The 22027-nt window shown below is 40.9% G+C and overlaps 1 protein-coding gene across 1 annotated transcript in view; it reads left to right on the forward strand.

Annotated features, from left to right (window-relative positions):
- rock2a (rho-associated, coiled-coil containing protein kinase 2a) overlaps window positions 1-22027 on the forward strand; it is a gene marked incomplete in the record, with an annotated part of 42392 nt that overhangs the window by 18711 nt on the left and 1654 nt on the right. Inside the window, 30 exon segments of the mRNA XM_024291207.2 lie at window positions 1355-1436; window positions 1522-1622; window positions 2564-2701; window positions 3749-4009; window positions 5289-5433; window positions 5518-5656; window positions 5755-5846; window positions 8006-8165; window positions 8259-8313; window positions 11039-11127; window positions 11206-11254; window positions 11612-11747; window positions 12511-12602; window positions 12792-13038; window positions 13263-13369; window positions 13450-13609; window positions 14120-14280; window positions 14491-14675; window positions 14764-14833; window positions 14903-15006; window positions 15080-15266; window positions 15347-15440; window positions 15519-15613; window positions 15699-15890; window positions 15965-16133; window positions 16446-16516; window positions 16591-16679; window positions 16764-16842; window positions 16919-17186; window positions 18790-19003. Of these exon segments, the coding sequence (XP_024146975.1) occupies window positions 1355-1436; window positions 1522-1622; window positions 2564-2701; window positions 3749-4009; window positions 5289-5433; window positions 5518-5656; window positions 5755-5846; window positions 8006-8165; window positions 8259-8313; window positions 11039-11127; window positions 11206-11254; window positions 11612-11747; window positions 12511-12602; window positions 12792-13038; window positions 13263-13369; window positions 13450-13609; window positions 14120-14280; window positions 14491-14675; window positions 14764-14833; window positions 14903-15006; window positions 15080-15266; window positions 15347-15440; window positions 15519-15613; window positions 15699-15890; window positions 15965-16133; window positions 16446-16516; window positions 16591-16679; window positions 16764-16842; window positions 16919-17186; window positions 18790-19003 (4031 nt within the window).

A 22027-nucleotide genomic window follows, 5' to 3' on the forward strand; every position in this document is an offset into this window, starting at 1 on the left:
ATTTCTAGCTAAAATAAAAATACTTGTCATTTTTCTGGAGATAGTTTCTGCAGAGCAGCAGTAGTTCATTAGAAACTCACCTCTAAGTTGTTGACATGGAGCAACCCCGCCCCCCTTCCCCTCCCTGTTACTGAGAGCTCTCTGTTTATACGCTCTACCACTAGCTAACAGCCCCTCACAACCCCAAGCTAACATTAACAGTGCAATAAAAATGGCTAGCAATTTTGGAGCTATCCAGATGTAGAGTTTTAATCCAGATTCCAGCTCGGACGAGGAAAACAAAGACGTTCATGGATCTATTTGTCTGTAAGTGGATGCATTGGAATGGAGCAGGAGGGGGCCTGTGTCCCGCCCAGCGTGTTTACCACGTCACAAATATGATATTTTTCAACCTGCACTTTTTTCATCTGTTACTGATTCACAACAATTCAAATAAATAAGTGCAGCTTTAAGCTTAATTTTTTTAGATACAAGTCCTCCGTAATCAGAAAATTGCCACAAAAACATGTTAAAAACCCCACTAATACTATTTTAATTGAAGTGGGCGTCTTTACTCAAAATAAGAGGATGGGATGGAGTCAGTCTAATGCTTCTGTTTAGGGCTTCACCTGCTTGCGGTGTTTGTTTCTGTCGGCGGTCAGTCGGGCTGATCGCTGTTGAATGAAACGCTGTGAGCCTCAATGCTTTCATGCAGACGCTTTGCACTGCAGTGACGTGGAACTGCTTTGGTTCTGTTCAGTGAGGGGAAATAAAACGCAAACACAAATGCAGTGGGTGTTGAGCTATCAAGGCAGCTGCTGTTTTACCGAACACTTTGTCCACAGAGGATGATTCAGGGCGTATGAGTTTATTCATAAAGTGTCAGAGCTAAAAAAGGAAAAGCCAGCGTGATTTCACCAACTTGTAGCCGTGACTCAATTTGTAGTTGGATAAATGTTGGACGCTGCATTTTGAATTATGATTTGAATATTTTTTCATTGAGAACAGAAAATTTTTGCCATGATGAGGCATTACTCATGATGTTGCCTCACGATCAACAAGCTCTTCTGTGGTAAAAGTTGTTACGCAACAGTTTCTGATGCCTCTGTAGAGGGCTGTGAGTCAACGGGTTTTCATAATAATGTCAGACAAAGATGGAGAGTAAACATGCAGCTTCATCAGGATCCAAAGGAAGGTCTGACCAAAACGAATCTCACACTTTTTCAAAAACCATTTCTCTTTTTGGGTTTAAATCTTGCTGGTTGATGTTAAAATATCACATTAGTGTTGTTGTAAGTCAAATTTCAGGATTATTCAAATATTTGTGTTTTTATAGTGTTTCTGTTTGATGGACGCTTCTCCTTTCTTTTTCTAGGACTCCTTAAACGCTCTGGTCTTGGACTTGGACTACCCGGCGCTACGCAAAAACAAAAACATTGAAACCTTCTTAAACCGATGTAAGTGCTTCTGTGGTGCTCCTGTCAGGGAATGTTGCCTCATCACAGCTTTACTGACTCTATTTGTTTGATTTTTTTTTTTCAGATGAGAAAGTAACAGAGGAACTTCGAGACCTCCAAATGAAGTCTGAGGACTTTGAGAAAGTGAAAGTGATCGGTCGAGGAGCCTTTGGTGAAGTGCAGCTGGTAACTCCAATTTTAAAAATGAAACTCTCATCTACAACTGAACTTAACTCTTTAAATAAATGCATACCTTTCATGCTGAATACCTTCATAATGTTTAATGATGTCATCTGTACGTTTTCTATTGTTATTCCAGAAATGTTTGTTTTTTCTCACAATTTTTTGCATTTTTAGTCTAATCTGAATCTATTTTTCATAAAAAAACACAAACACAGTGTAGTCAGGTCCAATAAGGCTGACTAAATAGCATCCTGTGTGGGATGTGAGGTTGGCATATAAAAGGAAATGACTGAAATGATTACTAATGATTGTTTTGGGATTTTTGGAAACGAGCAATATTAGAAGAATAATGGACAGGAAGAGCTCAGAAATGGCTTTTCTTTGTATATATGGTTTCCACATTTCATTAACCTCTTAAGACCTGGTGTCTGTATGTGTTGACATCACGTTTTGGGTTCTGTTACCACAGTACTTAATTCTGCCTAACTGGGGCCCTGAAACTAGATGTGAATTAGACCACGGTCACATATCACAAGATGCCACTGTGCTGCGACCTAAATCTTTGTAAACGTTTTTCAGCAAATTCGACAGCTGCTGCATTTGTCATCAGGAGACAGCAATCGCATTTTTACCCTTGCCATGCGGCAGATGTGGAGGTCTTAGGAAAAAGTTCAAATTCAGTGGTGCCCTGTGACTACAAATGTCTATGTTCAGCCCAAATATTAGTTTGACTTCAAGAGGTTAAAAATTTTAGAGAATCAGAAAGTAAAAAAAAAAGTTACAAAGCCAAAGTTCTGGTTTGACCAAATATAGGAAGTAAGACTTAAGAAGGTACAGAAGGTGAATATTTAAAGTTTTACTTCATCAATTTAGGTTATAAGATTTTCATCAATTAGTCAAAATGATTCTGGAGGGTTTTATTTTTCTGTTTCTGCGCCATCCAGGTCAGACATAAAGCCTCCCAGAAGGTCTATGCCATGAAGCTGCTCAGCAAGTTCGAGATGATCAAACGCTCCGACTCTGCTTTCTTCTGGGAAGAGAGGGGGATCATGGCATTCGCAAACAGTCCTTGGGTTGTCCAGGTAAAAGATAAAGCCTTAGTCAAATGCATCGGTATGAGAGGTTGACCTGTGCAGATACTGGTGGTTTTTGGGTTGTCTTGGTCCATGGAGCGTCTTAGAGATGAGTTGCTGGACCTTAATGGGAGCGCAGGTGTATCTCCCAGTTCCCTTGATGCTTTTACGGCCACATTTATCATGAAAATGGGATGTACCATTGTTGCGCTTGGGGTAAGTGTTTAAAAGTATTTAAAAGGCTGATTTAAGTCACACAAACTTTTGATGTACGGGTGAAGCTGTTGTATGGTGCCCTGACACCACGCTTTAAAGGTTAGTTACTTTGAACTGGCTCATTTAGGAGGGTTTAACTGGCTCCTTAAAGGTTATGGGGGTGTGAGAACTGGTTCCTTAAGGAGCTAGGTAGAGGTTAGTAAAGTATGAGTACTGGCTCCCAAAGGAGTCGGTAGTCCTAAAGGAGCCAGTTAAAGGTTAGTAAGGTTTGAGTACTGGCTCCTAAAGGAGTCAGTAGTCCTAAAGGAGCCAGTTAAAGGTTAATAGTACTGGGTCCTAAAGGAGTCAGTAGTCCTAAAGGAGCCAGTTAAAGGTCAATAAGGTTTGAGCACTGGCTCCCTACTGACGGTCAGGAAGGAGCCAGTACTCACACCCTTCATGTTGCTAAAGAAAAATCTGCACAACACACTTATGTCTCACATTGTGGGATGTTTAAGTGTTCCCTATAACTTGTCACCTGCAGCATGCCTGTAGAAAAAGATGCTTGAGAATATTTGGGCTCCCCGAGCTGGTCGTCGATCTTAATAGTCCACACAAAATAAGTTTTCCGTTTAGGTTTGATAGTTTCTCACTGGCAGACACCCCGTAATAACCCATAAGGGCAGTTGTGACTAAGCTAAGGGTTTTCTGCATTTTTACTGTTTGTTTTAGGAACTGGTCATTTGGAGATTGTTCAAAATGAGAAGCCAATGAATAAACAATATTGAACATTGCTTTAATTATTATGTTGAGGTATTTTTCAGCAAACACTGGTAAATAATTGTTTGCTTGTGTGTTCAGTTGTGTTGTGCCTTCCAAGATGAGCACTACCTCTACATGGTGATGGAGTATATGCCAGGAGGGGATCTGGTCAACCTGACCAGCACGTACGACGTTCCAGAGAAGTGGGCCAAATTCTACACGGCAGAGGTGGTGATGGCTCTGGATGCCATTCACTCCATGGGCTTCATCCACCGGGACGTCAAGCCAGACAACATGCTGCTGGATCGACACGGACACCTGAAACTGGCCGACTTTGGCACGTGCATGAAGATGGACGCTGTGAGTGATGCTCGAGCCCCCGGACAGTGTTATTATTATTATTTATCTAACCTCCTTTACCATCTAACAAACTCAAACTGCATCTGTTTATTTCCCAGTTATTTATTGATGGTAGGATTAAGATTCTCAGAGAATAGATGGTTATCTTTTAAGGTTAAAATAGTTATCACTTATTAAAATGGTAAATATTTATAACTAAGTATAGTCTTGACCGATACAAGTATCGCCAAAGGAAGTATTGCGATATTTCATTGAATAAGTATTTTCCTACACCCCTACTTGATATGAAACACTTTACAGTAGTGAAGGGTTAATACAATCAGTGTAAATTAGCTGATGTGGTTGCGGAAAAAAGCAGCTTTGTGCCGTTATGCTAACCCTAACCCTTTGCAAATCAATTTATCTAAAAAGGAAAAAAAGTCACTTTAAAATAAAAATGTCTTCATGACTTTGGAATTATCCTATTGTATCTTAAACACAATTACAAGAAGTCAGGCATAAGTGATGCAAAAGAAGAACAAAAACAGTTCTGTATATCTATTTAATATAGAAGGGGGGTTTGTTTTGTAACAAGTAATAATACTAAGTATGTTCTGTAATACAATAGGAATTTAAATAACAAAAACACCAATAAAACATAAGTTTATAGCACTTAAGGAGCTATATTGAATCAAGACTGTACCATTTCCAATTTTTAAAAACATGTTGAATGGATTCTTACAGCTGCTGAAAACATATTGTCTTGTCTTACTATATGTTTACATAGGGTCTTTTTAAAAGCTCAAATTAAGGAAAATTAGATTTTTGCTGAACTTATCACAATTTCTGAACTTATTTAAACATTTATTTCTATAACAGAATTGTGAATCTAAATCTAGAAATAAACATATAAAACATCAGAAACACTTTTTATTTGAGTGGTAAATCTCTTTAAATACATATATTAGAATTCTTTGGGTTTTTTGTGTTACTTTGAGGTAAAAGCTTTAAGATTGCCATGCTCTCAAAACAGCTCAGTTGTGTGGGCAGTGTTTACGGACGCTGCAACCTTCTGGGACTGCTTTCTTTAGATTTTACACCTACGTTATGGACAGAAAAATAAAAGCCTCCAGTTTACCATCGTGTATTTGGAACTGAATGTGCAGCTGAGTGTTTTCCACTAAACACCATGTCTGTTTTTAACATTTTCTTGACCTAATTTTAAAAGATTTTTGTGATAAATAAATCTTTTTTTGGCTGAATGGTTTGTCCTGACGTGTTGGCGCCGCTTGTGTTTCAGACTGGCATGGTGCGCTGTGACACGGCTGTGGGAACTCCTGACTACATCTCCCCGGAGGTGCTGAAATCACAGGGAGGAGACGGTTGTTACGGGAGGGAGTGTGACTGGTGGTCTGTGGGAGTCTTCATTTTCGAGATGCTCGTTGGTCGGTGGACTTATCACACGTGAGAGATTGGTTTGCGATGCAGCTCCTTGTCATTCATGTCTGCCCCCCATCCTACCTTGTTAGGTGACACCCCGTTCTATGCCGACTCTCTGGTGGGAACCTACAGCAAAATCATGGACCACAAAAACTCCCTCCATTTCCCAGAGGAAGTGGAGATCTCCGCAGACGCCAAGAACATCATCTGTGCCTTCCTGACTGACCGGTACAGAGATTTATTCTGTGTGGTTTCGTTTCCTGTTTGGTGTGTTTTTTGACCCGGTGCAAAGCCGTCGTCCCGTCCTAAAGGTGTTTTCTTTTGAGGGAGGTGCGGTTGGGCCGAAACGGCGTGGAGGAAATCAAACGACACCCCTTCTTCAAAAACGACCAGTGGACGTTCGACAACGTCAGAGAAAGTGAGCATCAGACCTTCTATTGAAGACTTATCCACCATTATCTCTGATCATGTGTATCAACAAACAAGCTATTTCTTCAGTAATAATAAAATATTTACTCTCATTTTTATTATTAAAGAAGAAATATTAGAGAATAAACAACAAATTCATTTCAAAACTGTTGATGGTAAAATGTAATAGATTTACAGGCATCTCCATCAGACATTTGAAGGACAGAGATCTTTTCTACTGTCTTGTTGTGGTACACTGGAGTAACGTGTGTCCACCTGTTATTTGAGGTCCTGTTGTTCCTGTTATTAGCTTTCCTTAAACCAGCTCAATAATATACTGTGGGGCAGAAAAGTATTTAGTCAGCCACTAATTGAGCAATTTCTTTCTCTTAAAAAGATGAGAGAAGCCTGTAATTTTCATCATAGTTATGAGAGACAAAAATCCAGAAAATCACATTGTCTGATTTTTAAATAATTTATTTGCAAAGGATGGGGGAGAATAAGTATTTGTTCTACTACAAGTAAACAAGATTTCTGTAACTCCTTCTGTCAGAGGATCCTCTGTCCTGCACTCGTTACCTGTTTGAACTCGTTATCTATATAAAAGACACCTGTCCACAACCTCAAACTGTCACACTACAAACTCCACTATCGCCATGACCAAAGAGCAGTCAAAGGACACCAGAAACAAAAATGTTGACCTGCACCAGGCTAGGAAGACTGAATCTACAATGGATAAGCAGCTTAGTATGAAGAAATCAATTGTGGAGCAATTATTAGGAAATTTAAGATAATCTCCTTCCATCTGGGGCTCCCTGCAAGATCTCACACCGTGGGGTCAAAAGGATCCCAAGAATGATGAGCAAAAATCCCAGAACCACACGAGGGACCTAGTGAATGATCTGCAGAGAGCTGGGACCAAAGTACCAAAGACTACCATCAGTAACACACTACGCTGCCAGGGATTCAAACATTGCAGTGCCAGACGTGTCCCCCTGCTAAAGCCAGTACATGTGCAGACCTGTCTAAAGTTTGCTAGAGAGCTTTTGGATGATCCAGAAGGGGATTGGTAGAATCTCCTATTGCCAGATGAACCCAAAATAGAACTTTTTGGTAATAACTCTACTGTTTGGAGGAGAAATAATGCTGAGTTGCATCCAGAGAACAAGCATGACGGTGGAAGCATCATGCTTTGAGGCTGTTTTCCAGCATCTGATCTGTGTAAAGGAAAGAATGAATGGGGCCATGTATTATCAGATTTTTAGTGAAAATCTCCTTCCATCAGCAAGGGAAATGAAGATGAAACGTGGTTGGGTCTTTTAGCATCACAACGATCACAAACACACTTCCCGGGTACCGAAGGAGTAAGAAGCATTTCAAGGTTCTGGAGTGGTCTAGCTGGTCTCCAGATCTCAACCCCATAGGAAATCTTTAGTGGGAGTTAAAAGTCTGTGTTGCCCAGCGACAGCCTCAATACATCACTGCTCTAGAGGAGATCTGCATGGAGGAATGGGCCAAAATAGCCGCAACAGTCTGTGAAGACTGACAGAAAACATTTGACTGCTGTCATTGCTACTAAAGGGTATATAACAAAGTATTAAAATGAACTTTTATTATTAACCAAATACTTATTTTCCTCCATAATATACAAATACATTCTTTAAAAATCAGACAATGTGATTTTCTAGATTTGTTTCCTCATTTTGGCTCTCATAGTTGAGGTTAATAATGAAAATTACAGACCTCTCATCTTTTTAAGTGGGAGAACTTGATCAATTGGTAGCTTACTTCTTTTCTAGGTGTCTATTGTCACATTTGAATCGACATCCTGCATCCAATCAGCATCAAGCATTCATCCATATCATGGTATCACACCTGTTTTTTATTGCAATGGTCTCAGAAATCCAGGGTTTAATAAAAAACAGAGGATTAGAAAAGAGCAGCTGTTTGCAGTCATGCTCTCAAATTTGAAGCTCTGTGTAAGGGAGGCGGGGATTACCCTGCGTGAAAACCTGCAGCAGGAATTTCCTCAGAGCAGCAGCTTTTATCAAACACATTCAAGCTCTTTATTAGATGGAGAATTTGTTGACACAGGACTTCCTCCCTCCGGTCGCTCATGCCCGCCGTTTTCCTCTCTCTCTCTCTCTCTCTCTCTCTCCGCCTCCTCAGCTGTCGCCCCGGTGGTCCCTGAGCTGAGCAGCGACATCGACACCAGCAACTTTGATGAGATAGAAGATGACAAAGGCGACGTGGAAACCTTCCCCACGCCTAAGGCCTTCGTCGGAAATCAGCTGCCGTTTGTCGGCTTCACCTACTTCAAAGAAGACCAGTGAGTCTTCCGCCTCTTGATCCAGTTGATTTCTGGAACCACTGTGGATTTATGGTTTCAACTTGTGTTTATTTTCTTCTTTCCTTTCTTTAGGTTACTTAATGCTTCCAACAACTCCTCAGTGAATAATGAGAACCTGAAAGGAGAGGTAAACACTTCCATGGTGTGTCAGAACCGAGCTGTCTGGTTGTTCCGTTGGTCCGGATTTAGTCTGCAAATCACCGGATTTTTGTTCCTTATCCTGTGATTTGTTGGTGTTTTGTCAGAATTTTAGCATTCTTAGCTGCACTGAAAGACTTAAGCAGCTTTCAGAGTGGGTTGTTGAGCTAATCTAAGACTCATTTTGACTTCAGACTGAGTTCTATCATCGTCTGGGACCGCCAAATCCTTTATTTACGGTTTAACACCACCTTAAGAAAACACACATCCATGTAAAGTAAATGTTCAGCTGAAGTTTTTAGCTTAAAACATATCTAGCAGCCTTTTATATTTTGATTTTAGGGAAGAAGTTCACCAAGTTTAACTAAAGTTCCACTGATCATATTTTGATGTTTTCTCAAAGTGTTTCCAGTTGTCTTTTCATTATGATTATGCTGTTTTTAGTAAAAAAAAAAAAGAAAAATTATAAAACAGTTGTTTTCAAGGACATAGTTTCTGCAGAGTGGCAGAAATTCATTAAAATTTCACTTCTGAATTACTGGCGGAAATGTTTACGTTGGGTTAATCCCGCCCCCTCTTCACCTCTCCGTTGCTGAGAGCTCAGATCAGCTTCTATGTCACAAATACAAACTTCTTAAAAAAACTTTTTTTCATCTGTTCCTGATTCACAACAATTTGAATAAATAAATACTCAAATATGCAATTTTGATTTTAATTTTCTTTTATTATGTCCTCTATCATCAGAAAAGTGCTACATGTTAAAAACACTAAAAACCCAATTTCCATCTGTTCTGTTTTGAAAACATTTCAGTTTTCTATAGAATCCAATCAGAACCTCCTCTGTCATGTAGAAAGGTCAGATGAACTGAAATAAATTGCAGGGTCGTGTTATATGTTTGGTCATGTAGTCGTACTTCTATTGTGATTTTAAAACCACAATAAAATAAGTTTAAGTAAGTAAGGGTAACTTCCCAGAAGTCTTTGCGAAAAACCAATGTGCGTCGATGCTCACTAGATGAGCAAATATAGACTACAGTTTTTGCAAAAAAAAAAAACAAATTATTTACATGTTTTTTAATAAACCATCCACATTTGTATCATCAGGGGTTATAAATAGATGTCATAAAATGTTCGTATTGATTAGATTTTCACTTTATGAAACTGGTGACGTCATACCTGTCATTTAAAAAAAAAAAAAAGTAATAAGCGGTGTCCAAATTGCTTTTAAAATCCATGCCACTATAGTGTTTTTCAATAGTCAGGGATCAGGGAGGGAATTCATATATAGCTATCGTTTCATTTAAAGTTTTTTAACATGTGGTTGAAGAAAAACAGATCATAAGGACAAACCGACTTTAACATATTAATGTCTGAATGTATTTCAAATTACCATATTATTTGGTGTACACATTTTGTTTTTGCATAGTTGATGGGGGCGGGTGTCTTATACTCAGGTGCAACTAAAATGGGATTTATTCTAATAGTAACAACCACTAGAGGGCACTGTAGGTTGTCTTTATCGTTTTTGTTACTGACAGCAACGCAGAAGAAGCGCTGCTCAGTCTTGGGCTACAGACATACTGGCCATGCACTTTCTCAAACGCAAGTAAAGCCCATGGTGTTCACACTGGACAAGCAGGGATGGGCTTCTCCTTTTGTTTCTTTTCCTACTGTTTGCTAATGCATGTCTGCCACCTACAGTTGGATGACTCTTTGTGCAAAATGCTGAAACGGTTCAAATCTCATCCGTTTTGCTCCAGAATTCTTCTTTCACAGCGAGCTATTGTAATACATGAAAGACTTAGTGTCATAGAATTCCAGTCAGATGCAATTATTCATTTCTCCTCCATGATCAATTTTCAAACGACTGGCACTTCCATGAATGTAAACGATCTTCATCCATTGGTCACTATCAAATCAGAGTCCTTGATTCATCAAAGTTCAACTTTCAATGTGCATAAACTTGCGTAGCAACGTTTGAATGTGAGAGTTTTGAACATGGATGCCCGAAACGCTCATTTAAACCTGTTTTATAGCTTTCTTATTACAGGCGGCTGCTTGAACGCTCTGTGGTGAGGACACTGTAAACGTAGTTTTACACCGGAGATAAAGAATTCAATGCATTCAGTGAATCGAAGTGACTTGTTAGGAGGTTTTTTACGCTGTTTATCTGAATAATATTTCATAAACTTATACTGCAGAAATTCAGTCTATTTCTTTTATCTATTCCATTATTGCCTTTCAAAACGTCCCCCCCCCCTGTATTTTTTTTTAAATAAGTTTCTCCCAAATTGTGACTTATATAAGTTTTTCTTCTTAATCATTTAATCTTTGGCTGCTGTGACTTTAACTTCGGAGTGACTTTTAGTCCAAAAAAATATAGAATATAAAAAAAACAAAACTGTTTTTTTCTGTTCAAGGTGATGCTAAATTAAGTTGAATCCTGGATTTTTCAGTAAGTTGCAAACTAGCTGCCTACAGCGTGAAGGGGTTAAAATGTATTTATTTGTCGAGGATTATCATAATCTTCAATGTTTCCAAAAATATGTCAGAATATGTTTTAGTGAGTGTCAACTTAAAGAAACACAATTATAAAAAAAATAAAGTTTTGATTGAAGTTTTATTTTCTTGAAAAAAGATGAAATAGATGGGAGTGAATTTGGGTCATCATGGTGATGGTGGTCATTAAACCTCTCCTCATTTGTGGTTTTCAGTCAGTAGCGCTGCAGAAGAAACTGCGCCACCTAGAGTTGCAGTTTAACAACGACAAGCAGGCCAGGGATGATCTGGAGCAGAAGTACAGGTACGGGGTGAAGCACAGGTGCAGCTGTTCTGGTGGAGCTTACAGGTCAAGCGCTCATCATGACGGTTTTCTCTGCAGAACAGCCGCCAGCCGCTTGGAAAAAGTTACCAAAGAGCTTGAAGAAGAGGTAGGTTAGTCCCTCACATTCAAAAGAGACTGAACACTCTTCTCCTACTTCTTGCTTTCTCCACTGCGATGAGTTCCTCGCCCACTTAAAAAAAACTTTCCCAGAAGCCTCAGCTGAGTCAGAGGAACCATTCGGAATATTCACACTTCACCACACTCCTGCTGAAAGCATCAGATTCTGTCAGCTGCAGCGTTTCGCTGAATATTAACAACCACTTGTCGGTAGCTGTAGAGATTGAGGGAAAAAAAGCATATTCTCACAGATTTCTTCCTTTAACTGAATTACAAAATCACAGTACCATGAAATTAGGCTTCTGTGAAATGCGGACAGAAATGTGGAGTGATTGATTTTTTTCAGGTGAACTGCAGGAAGGGCCTGGAGTCGAACTTGAGGCAGCTGGAAAGAGAGAAGGCTCTGCTGCAGCACAAGAGCCTGGAGAGTCACCGCAAGGCCGAGAGCGAGGCCGACAGGAAGCGCTGCCTCGAGAATGAAGGTACCACCGTGACTTATTAAAATAGTCTACAGAGCTTTATTTAAACCTTTCATTTTCTAGGACATAGTTTCTGCAGAGCGCCAGCAGTTCTTTAGAAATTCACCTCTCAGTTGTGGGCGGGACTATGGTGCAGAGAAGCCCCGCCCACCTCCCCACTCTGGAGCAGAGAGCTTGTCAGTGTATTTCAGTGTACTTTTCAAACTGATATTTTTATCACAACAATTTGACTAAAAAAATACTTGAAAATTCAATTTTAAGCTACATTTTCTTTATATTTGTCTACAAAAGGCTTCAAGAACATGCTAAAACCACCAAAAATACCATTTTCATCACAGTGGGTCTGACTTTCACGAAAGACATTCCAAAAATGTTTTCTTGACCAATTATTTCATATATTTTGGAGCACTTTTTCCTTTTACTTTTCTATTTTTCTTTTTATAAGAATTTTGCAAATTGATAAAACTGTTTTTTGGCCATTTAGATGCAACTTTGTTAATTTGGAAAACACTGCCCTCTCCTGGTTAAAGGGTGGAACTGCCCATTCAGGTGGTTTTGTCTTTTTCAATCAAATATGGAGCTGAATTCAAACAAGGGAAAAAAAAGTTTATTTTTCCTTAAATATGTCATTTACAGTCACTTTTATAGACCTATTATGTTTCCAAACTTTTTTTATTGATGTCAAACTGCTATTAAAACATATTTTTCTCTTTTTTTGAGAAAATGTATTACTATAAATAGCTGATTTTGACTCTGCATTCTCCAGTGAACGGCCTTCGAGATCAGCTGGATGACCTGAAGAGAAGAAACCAAAACTCCCACATTTCTAATGAGAAGAACATTCACCTGAGAAGACAGGTCTGTCAGCTACTCGAAAGGGTTGGACCTGGGAGGGACCGAGTTTAACACAAATATTTTAAATTTTAATTTTATTTGGTTCTTTTTCTAAACAAATCATATCTATTTGATTGCATTAAATGCAGAATTGTGTGTCAGAACGTGTTGCAGTTTTCTATACATCGTGACCTTGACTGTTGGTCCCCTCAGCTGGAGGAGGCCAACGCTTTGCTGCGAGCTGAGACTGAAGCAGCGACCAGGCTACGTAAGACGCAGACGGAGAACAGCAAGCAGCTGCAACAGCTGGAGGCCAATGTGCGCGAGCTGCAGGACAAATGCTGCCTGCTGGAGCGCAGCAAGCTGAGCCTGGAGAAGGAGTGCATCAGCCTGCAGGCCGCGCTGGAGACGGAGCGGCGGGAGCAAAGTCAGGGCTCGGAAACCATCAGCGACCTGATGGGTGGGTCAAACACACCCTGCATTTAACTTACACATTACATATATATAAACAGCCTTTTTTCTCAACTCACAATGTTTATCCATAAATATTAAAGGCATAAAAGAGGATTTCTAATCCTAAACCAGTTATAAAACATTACGTCCACCACATATCTTTTTAAGCAAGCTACACACACCACATTGGTTTTTAATTATAAAGAATTCACCCCCGGCTTTCTTCGACAGGACGCATCTCGGCTCTGGAGCAGGAGGCTCGCCAGCAAAGACAGGCTCTCTCCAAAGCGGAGACCGAGAAGAGGCAGCTGCAGGACAAACTGACTGATCTGGAGAAGGTAAAGCTGAAGGAAAAGAAAGACAGACCGGATCCATGAGACGTTTGTGCAAATAACACACTGTGACTGTGTCTGAGTAGGAGATGAGCAGCAAAGAGATCGACCTGACCTACAAGCTGAAGGTTCTGCAGCAGGAGCTGGAGCAGGAGGAGACGTCTCACAAGGCCACCAGAGCTCTGCTGGCGGACAAGAGCAAGATCAAGGTGACCATTGAAGGGGCCAAGTCGGAGTCCATGAAAGGTAAGGATGGAAGCTGTTCAGCATTCTAGCTCTATGGCAGTTGATGCTTAAACACAAAATCTTTAACATACTTCAACGTTTGAACTGTTAACAGAATCAGCTTAATTCCAGTAGATTTTGAAGGAGAAAAGCGGCTCGACGAGCCGCTTTTCTCCTTCAAAATCTACTGGAATTACGCTGATTGTGTTAATGGTTGAAAAGTTACAGTAAATCAAAGAACATAAACACTGGAACTCCGGCGTTAAAGGGTTAAAAGTGTTCCCACTGGTGTTTAAATTATGATTTTTACATTTTTAGACAAAATCTTGTATCCCACTCAGCATATTTTTAGTCTTTTTCAAACTGAATTTATCATCTAAATAAATAAATACCCCAAAATGCAATTTTAACCTTAGTTTTCTTTATTTATGTCCATAATTAGATAAAAAAGCCATTTTCATCAGAACTTTTTGAACAGATTCCGCTGATGGACATCAGAGAACATGTCCTCTTCTTGAATATTTCCCTCAGAGATGGAGCAGAAGCTGTCGGAGGAGCGATCGGCCAAACTGCGGCTGGAGAACAGGATTCTGGAGCTGGAGAAACACAGCAGCATGATGGACTGCGACTATAAACAGGCTTTACAGAAGCTGGAGGAGCTGCGCAGACATAAGGACCACCTCACAGAGGAGGTGAGTGAATATGCAGGATCCCGGTCGGGTTTGTTCAAATGCCATCCACAGCAGCTAAAAGCTACTGCTGCAGGATGTAAACATCTGTTATTAAATGCTTTCATTAAATGTATCAGTCTGTGATCTATTTTTAGGACCATCTTCACAAAGAAATGACATGAATGCTCATCCACCTCCCTTTGCCTGGATCTGTCTCTCATTCCCTCTCAGGTGAAGAACCTGACGCTGAAGATTGAGCAGGAGACACAGAAGCGGAACCTGACCCAGAACGACCTGAAGGCGCAGAACCAGCAGCTCAGCATCCTGAGGGCCTCTGAGAAGCAGCTGAAGCAGGAAACCAACCACCTGCTGGACATAAAGCGCAGTTTAGAGAAGCAGAACCAGGAACTGCGAAAGTCAGAGAAACTCAGATTTCACTTCCAACCTTATTTATTCCTAAAGAATCCAAAACTGAAGTTGATCGTTTTGTTTTTTTGTCTTTAGGGAAAGACAAGACACAGACGGACAAATGAAGGAATTACAGGACCAGTTAGAAGCTGAGCAGTATTTCTCTGTGAGTCTTTAGAATCACACGTCTATTTTAGACGCGTCTTTTGAATTTGTGTTTCCGTCTGCTTTCCAGACTCTCTATAAGACTCAAGTTCGGGAGCTGAAGGAGGATTGTGAGGAGAGGAATAAACTCTACAAGGAGATTCAGCAGTCTCTGCAGGAGCTGCAGGAGGAGAGGTAGAGATCCGTTTGGAGGTCTTCCTTCACCACTTTGTGAAATGTTGATCCGGCTCTTGTTCGGGTCCGTAAGGGACTCTCTGGCCGCCCAGCTGGAGATCACCTTGACGAAGGCCGACTCGGAGCAGCTGGCTCGCTCCATCGCCGAGGAGCAGTACTCTGACCTGGAGAAGGAGAAGATCATGAAGGAGCTGGAGCTGAAGGAGATGATGGCGCGCCATCGCCAGGAGCTCAACGAGAAGGACATCACCATCAGCTCGGTGGGTTTGAGGGAAAGGCGCAGCTGTGTCTGCCGGAGACGGAGAAGATGACCGTTTGTTTGTGTCTTCTGTCTGTGAAGCTGGAGGAAGCCAACAGGACTCTGACCAGCGATGTTGCTAATCTGGCTAACGAGAAGGAGGAGCTCAACAACAAACTGAAGGAAGCGCTTGAAGGCACGCCACGTACTTGAATAGATTTCCTACATTAAAAATGCAGATTTGTTTAGATTGACTGTGTTTGTGTTCTTTCAGAATCGGAGAAGTCGAAGGATTGGGAGCAGCAGATCAGTCAGATGAAGCAGGGATTTGAGAAGCAGCTGCAGTCAGAGAGAACGCTTAAGACTCAGGTTGGCTGTCCAGAACGCCATCATCACCTTCTTCACAGTTTCCTTTAACTCTGAGAGGACTTCCTTTCTTTGCGTCCATCAACAGGCTGTCAATAAGCTGGCAGAAATCATGAACAGGAAGGAAATACGAGGTGGAGGCAGTCGCCGCGGCAACGACACCGACATGCGGCGGAAAGAGAAGGAGAACAGGAAGCTGCAGCTGGAGCTCCGCTCAGAGAAGGAAAAGCTCAACAGCATCATGATCAAATACCAGAGGGAGATCAATGAAATGCAGGCGGTAAGTCGGATCCGAACAGACGTTCTGGTGTTGCAGCATCTCAGAGTCTGAGTTTGTTGGCTTTTGATGTGCAGCAACTGTCAGACGAGAGCCAGATGCGCATCGAGCTGCAGATGGCTCTGGACAGTAAGGACAGTGACATCGAGCAGCTGAGGAACCTGCTGCAGACGCTCAGCGTGCAGTCCATGGACTCTGCCAGCGTCAGCAGCGGCCCAGAGTTCGACACCGATGACGCCTACACAGGTGAGACCAAGAAAAGTCCTAAACGATTCGTGCAGGTCTTTCAGCTGTTTAACATTAATCTGGTTGAACTTTTAGCATGTGTTCAGTGAACGCCCGCTTGGTACGTAGAGCCCGAGGAGGGACTTGAACACAGATGTCTGAAACACGGCTGTACGGACGTTCACATGAACTTTTCATTGAAAAAAACGCTTTCTGTGCTTCAGAATCCCCTGGAGTCGCATTAATTGAGTAGATAGTTGAAGAGTTACTGAAATAATGTCAACGTTGGAGCTGAAGATCTGGAGTGAAATGATCTGTAACTTCTGTTTACAGAAACCAGACTGGAGGGCTGGCTCTCTCTGCCTGTCCGAAACAACACCAAGAAGTTTGGATGGGAACGAAAGGTTGAAAGAAATCCTTCATTTTTTTTATTTATTTGTCATAATTCAGAGATTAACTTTTGCTGTTGTCGTGGCAGTACGTTGTTGTAAGCAGCAAGAAGATCCTCTTCTACAACAGCGAGCAGGACAGGGAGCAGTCCATCCCATACATGGTGCTCGACATAGAGTAAGTCCGGATGTCTTTCAGGGTTTAGGATGAAGATTGACAGCTTCATGATTTTTGGTCATAACCTGCGTCTCCACCTGGCAGCAAACTCTTCCACGTGAGGCCTGTCACTCAGACGGATGTGTACCGCGCCGATGCCAAAGAAATTCCCCGAATATTTCAGGTTTGCCCTTTTCTGCTTTAGCATGTTGCTTCTGAACTTGGAGCAAGAGTTGGAGAAAATAACCTGTGTCCCTTAGATTCTTTACGCCAATGAAGGCGAGAGCAAAAAGGAGCCGGAGTTCCCAGTGGAGCCGTTGCCCATCGGAGAGAAGTCCAGCTACATCTGTCACAAAGGCCACGAGTTTATCCCCACCCTCTACCACTTCCCCACCAACTGTGAGGCCTGCACCAAGCCACTGTGGAACATGTTCAAGCCCCCGCCTGCTTTGGAGTGCCGACGCTGCCACATTAAATGCCACAAGGACCACATGGACAAGAAGGAGGAGATCATCGCTCCTTGCAAAGGTAGGATCTGTCTAGGGCTGTGGATCTTCACAATTCACAGATCACACCACCGTCCTTACCATTTGAATGGTTTTTGTGTTTGTCTTTTTACCAAATGTATGAAAATCTTCATTTATACCTTTATTTAGAACAGAAGAAAATATAACAGACGAGACACACAAAGTCGCTCAAAAGTTTATCCGTCTACTTCCTGGTTAACTTCAGTAGTAAACAAAACAAACATACTTGTTGTTTTGGATCATTTTACGACAAATCCTGAAAATGGTCTTCAGTTTTTCATCCTCAAAGTTCAGCTGACTACAGTTCCAGTAGATCAATGACAAGAACAAAGTACATTAAGATGGAACAACATCTAAAAAAAATGACTTTCATTGAAACAATTGACTGTATTTGAGAACTGGACTGAGTGATCCAAACAGGAAGTACCTGATGGTTCCAAGAAGTCGAGTCAAGAGTCTCACTCTGATACTTTTTTTAGCATGTTCTTGATAGTCCTCTTTTTTTCATATTTTTCTGTAGTTCAAGTTATTTAAGTTATAAACTGGCCAATCAGGTCTCGCGTCAAACGTTTGATTGACAGATGACGTGTAACCTGCATTTCAGTGGTGGGGGAGTGCACTTACAACAACCCTGATTAGTGAGAGTGGTTGCCATAGAAGCGATGGGTCAGACTGACTCCGACCAATCCCTTCTTACTGACATAAGGTGTGTTTGAGATCACCCCGCACCTCGTCTGGATCATCAGCGAGACCAGGCGGCTGCAGGCGGCTGCAGGCGGGGGCGAGAACAGGAAGTTGTGGGTTATTAGGGGACAACAGAGGCAAAATAGCTGCTGGGTTAATTTAACGTGCACTGTCCCAGAGAAATAAATAAAATTGGAATTAAAATTAACTTTTAAGGGCAACAATAACACACTTAACCACAGATGATTTAAAAAAAAAAGGTTATTTTTATAATCAGTGATTCACTACTTTCCAGAGTTAAAAAATACTCAGATTTCCTTAATTTAGCACCTAAGTTGCAACACGTCGACCTACAACAACATTTAGTACATTTCCCACAATGCATTGCTTTGTAGTCCTCAAGGCGACTTGCAGCCAGCATAGTATGTATTTTCTGGCTGCGCTCGCTTAGGTAGGCGCCTTGGACCCGCCTCCTTCTTCCAATACTTTTGTGACTACACTTAGGGGACGTTGGAGCAACAACTAACCAGCATGCACTGCGCTGCAGGTGATCTGCACAGCACTGCGTCCAACATGGTGATCTCAAAAACGCTTATTGACCGCTTCCAACATGGCGGCGGCATTCATATTATGACAAAATTTGGTTGAAGCCAAAAGTAATCCATTTTATTTGGGTGACATCACCCTCGCTCCAGTTCTTCATATACAGTCAACAGCAGGGTCTCAAACAGACCAGCTCATTTTTTTATTCAGATATGGACCTTGCCTGTACAAATATTTTACTGTACTTTCTATATTTATAAAGATTGCAAAACAGTAATTTTAGAAGTCATAAATATCTGAGTATTTGAGCCCGTACTACCAATGCTAAACCCATTTCCCCTCCAAACGTGACCCGGTGTGACCTTCTCCTCCTCCAGTGAACTACGACGTGTCTGCAGCCAAGAACCTGCTCCTGCTGGCAGCCTCCCAGGAGGAGCAGCAGAAGTGGGTGAGCCGACTGGTCAAGAAGATTCCCAAGAAGCCCCCCCCAGCAGAGCAGTTTGCACGCTCCTCCCCCCGCGCGTCCATGAAGGTTCAGGCCAGCCAGTCCATGAGGAGGCCCAGCAGACAGCTGCCCACCACCAAGAGCAGGTAGCAGAGGTCTCCACTCACCTGGGGGGTCAAACACCTTCATGCACAAGTTTGTAGTTCGGAGTCACAGCTGTAACTTTATTGTACAAGAAAGGGAGACATTTTTGTAAACATCTGACAGGACGAGCAGATAAGTTTCTGATATGTTAGTAAAACTTTGAGTGTTTTTGTTGATTTCCTGTGAAATGTTTTGAAAGCTCCTCCCATCGCTGCCTCTCCAGCTGTCAGAGCTGCTTCCTGTCCCGAAACTTCCTCACACAGTAAACACAAACAAAATCCAACTGTTGTCAGTTTGACTAGCGAGGCGCTGTGAAGCGGTTTGATGTTTCCTCCGCGTGCTGAGGGCTTGTTCGGCTTTGACGGCTGCCTTGCCACGCACGTTATCGCCGGCTGCGCGTCTGCGGGGACTCTCCGTCCTGTGATGTAGACTCTCCTCACATCACCGCTCCTCCACTGATGGAGCCTTTTTGAAGGGTGAGGAGTGCTGCAGCAGAGCTTTGCTCCTCATATTAGAAGTGAGGTTTGCTCGTTGGTTCTGTGATCCTCCGTGTTGTTGGTCCCTCAGGACGGTAGCCTGCAGAACCCTCTGTCTGCCCGCCACATGAAACAGGCACACTTCAAAAGCGGCTTTTCCTTCCAGGTTTGACGAGCTCAGTCTCGAGGACTGGCACTGGCTCCTGGATGATATGGATGACGACTGCTTCTCTATACATTTATGACCATCACATGGTAACCCTGTGTGCAGTGAAGGCCTTCCTCTTTAATTAGGGATGTCCTAATCAGGATTTTTTTTACCCTAATTTTGTCAAACTTAAAGAGCTGAAAAATCAAGAAAAAATAATAGCTACTATTAACTAGTAAAATCAGGTGATATTTAGTCATGTGAGAACATTTGGTGATTGTAGCTTTAGTATTTTCAGAACCACTGAACGTTTTTGATTAGATTTAAATCATATTGCTATTGATAATTAAAAATGACTTTCTTACAAAATAAATACGATGACTAATATTCATGACAGGATCATATCACTATAACCGTTTTAATAGTTTTGGTTGTTTTAGAGACTTTATTTTTTAAACTCACTTTTCCCCAGAGTTTGCACTTTGTAGACGGTCCCTTAGCAGCTGTTTCTGTTGAAATTCTATTGAAATTCTTTGTATGTCATTGTTGGAGTTAAGACAAACCAATAGAGACGCTTGATGTCAGTATAAAACATTTATTATAATTTATTTAGCCTTGAAGTCTGAATCTGTGGACATCTTTTCTAAATTTCCTGAGCAATTTTTGTGCCCCTACTCTGCGTCCTAATCTGTGGCGCTTTACCACAATAAAAGGTTGTGATAATTACATAATATGCAGACTTCTACTAGAGTATTTATCTGCAATAATGAGCTTGAAATATGTAGCGCAAATCACAAAAAGGAGAATAAAATAAATATCCGCTCCCTGATAGAGATCCAAATCAGGACGTCCCTGCTGTAATCAAAGTTTCAGAAACTATAAAATAAATAACTTTTGTTTTCATTTCAGTGAGATACACATTTTGTTAGAGGTGTAACGGATCACAAAACTCATGATTTGAATCGTGTCATGGTTATAGGGTCACAGTTTGGATCATTTTTCGGATCAGTAAAAAGTGGGAAAAAAAGGAGAAAAAAAACAGGAAAAAGCAAGAAGATAAAAGCCTAAAATTACTTTTTTGAAAAGCTTTAAAACATATATTTGATAAAATATATATAAAGTACTTCATAGCATAAATATACACTCACACATCCTTGAACTCTGAACATAAACAAAAATTACTGATTACATTTACAGATCACTAGATCCATACAGATCTGTTACACCACTCGTGATTTCCGATGATGTGATCAGATTGGGACATCCCTACTTTAAAGAGTTCAGGAACAAAAGGGTTTTAATCTTTTTAATAACTTTTATTTACATTTCTGTATGTGAACGCACTTCAAGGTAAAAGGTTCCAAAACTAACATTCTAAAAATACTTTAAAAATACTAAAAACACGAGTCCGAACAATAGGGAAGGTACAAATAAAACAGGGCTCTGCAACCTTTGATTTAACCTCTTATTTTGATATTGCTCTGCATTCATTACAATGTATTTTTTAATAATAAATATGAATATTGCCAGAAACATAAAAAGAAACTACTATTTTCTCAACATGTGAAATTATTTTTTACAACTTGTATATTTTCTTTTCAAAATAAAAGATGCGTTGTGCCAGAGCGGATCATGCCAGTGCAGCTCTGGACAGCACAAGATAAAATGTTCCTTCAACTAATAAAGGATCAGACTTTTTACCAAAGTATTTGAAATCTGTTTATTCTGGAGGAAGCAAAGAGCAAACAAGACCTCGTCAAGTCAGCAGGGATGTAAAAACCACTACATAGTTTATCTTAGAGATGAAACATTTAATTAAATGCTAATTTCATAAGCTAATTTTTAGCCTGAGAGAGGTAAAAGAGCCACAAGTGGCTCTGGAGCTGCAGGTTGCAGACCCCTGAAATAGACAAAAGTGCTTCTATAGAGCATCACTGCATCTCTCCCTCTCTACTTTAGAGTAGAGGCAGATGCTGAAGACAGCGCCCTCCTCTGGAGAAGGTTTGTTCAGATAATGTCACCCCTGAACATTCCAACTATGAGTCTGCTGCTGCTAATAAACCAAAGAAAAGCTGCAATCAATCCAACTATTTAACTAATTTAGCCTTAAATGCTCAAACAATTTATAATTCCATCAGAGAGTGCAACTTTATTAGACAAAAATGACAAATAAATGTAAAATATATCTGCTTTTATGAGCTGATAAGTCACTTAAATTGGTAAAAAGTAGCTTTAAAGCATGATGATAATTTTCAGTTATTCTGTGAATTTTCTAAATTGTGTTTTTACTCTGTCTTTTCTGGGTTGTTGAGATCATTTTGTTTGCTTTGTGAAGTGCTACGTTTCCAGCATGATGTCTACTTTTTCTGCTGGAGTCTAGTTTTTGACTTTTTTGCACCTCC

This window comes from Oryzias melastigma, linkage group LG22 (genome assembly GCF_002922805.2).
Source record: "Oryzias melastigma strain HK-1 linkage group LG22, ASM292280v2, whole genome shotgun sequence".
Lineage (NCBI taxonomy): Eukaryota > Metazoa > Chordata > Actinopteri > Beloniformes > Adrianichthyidae > Oryzias > Oryzias melastigma.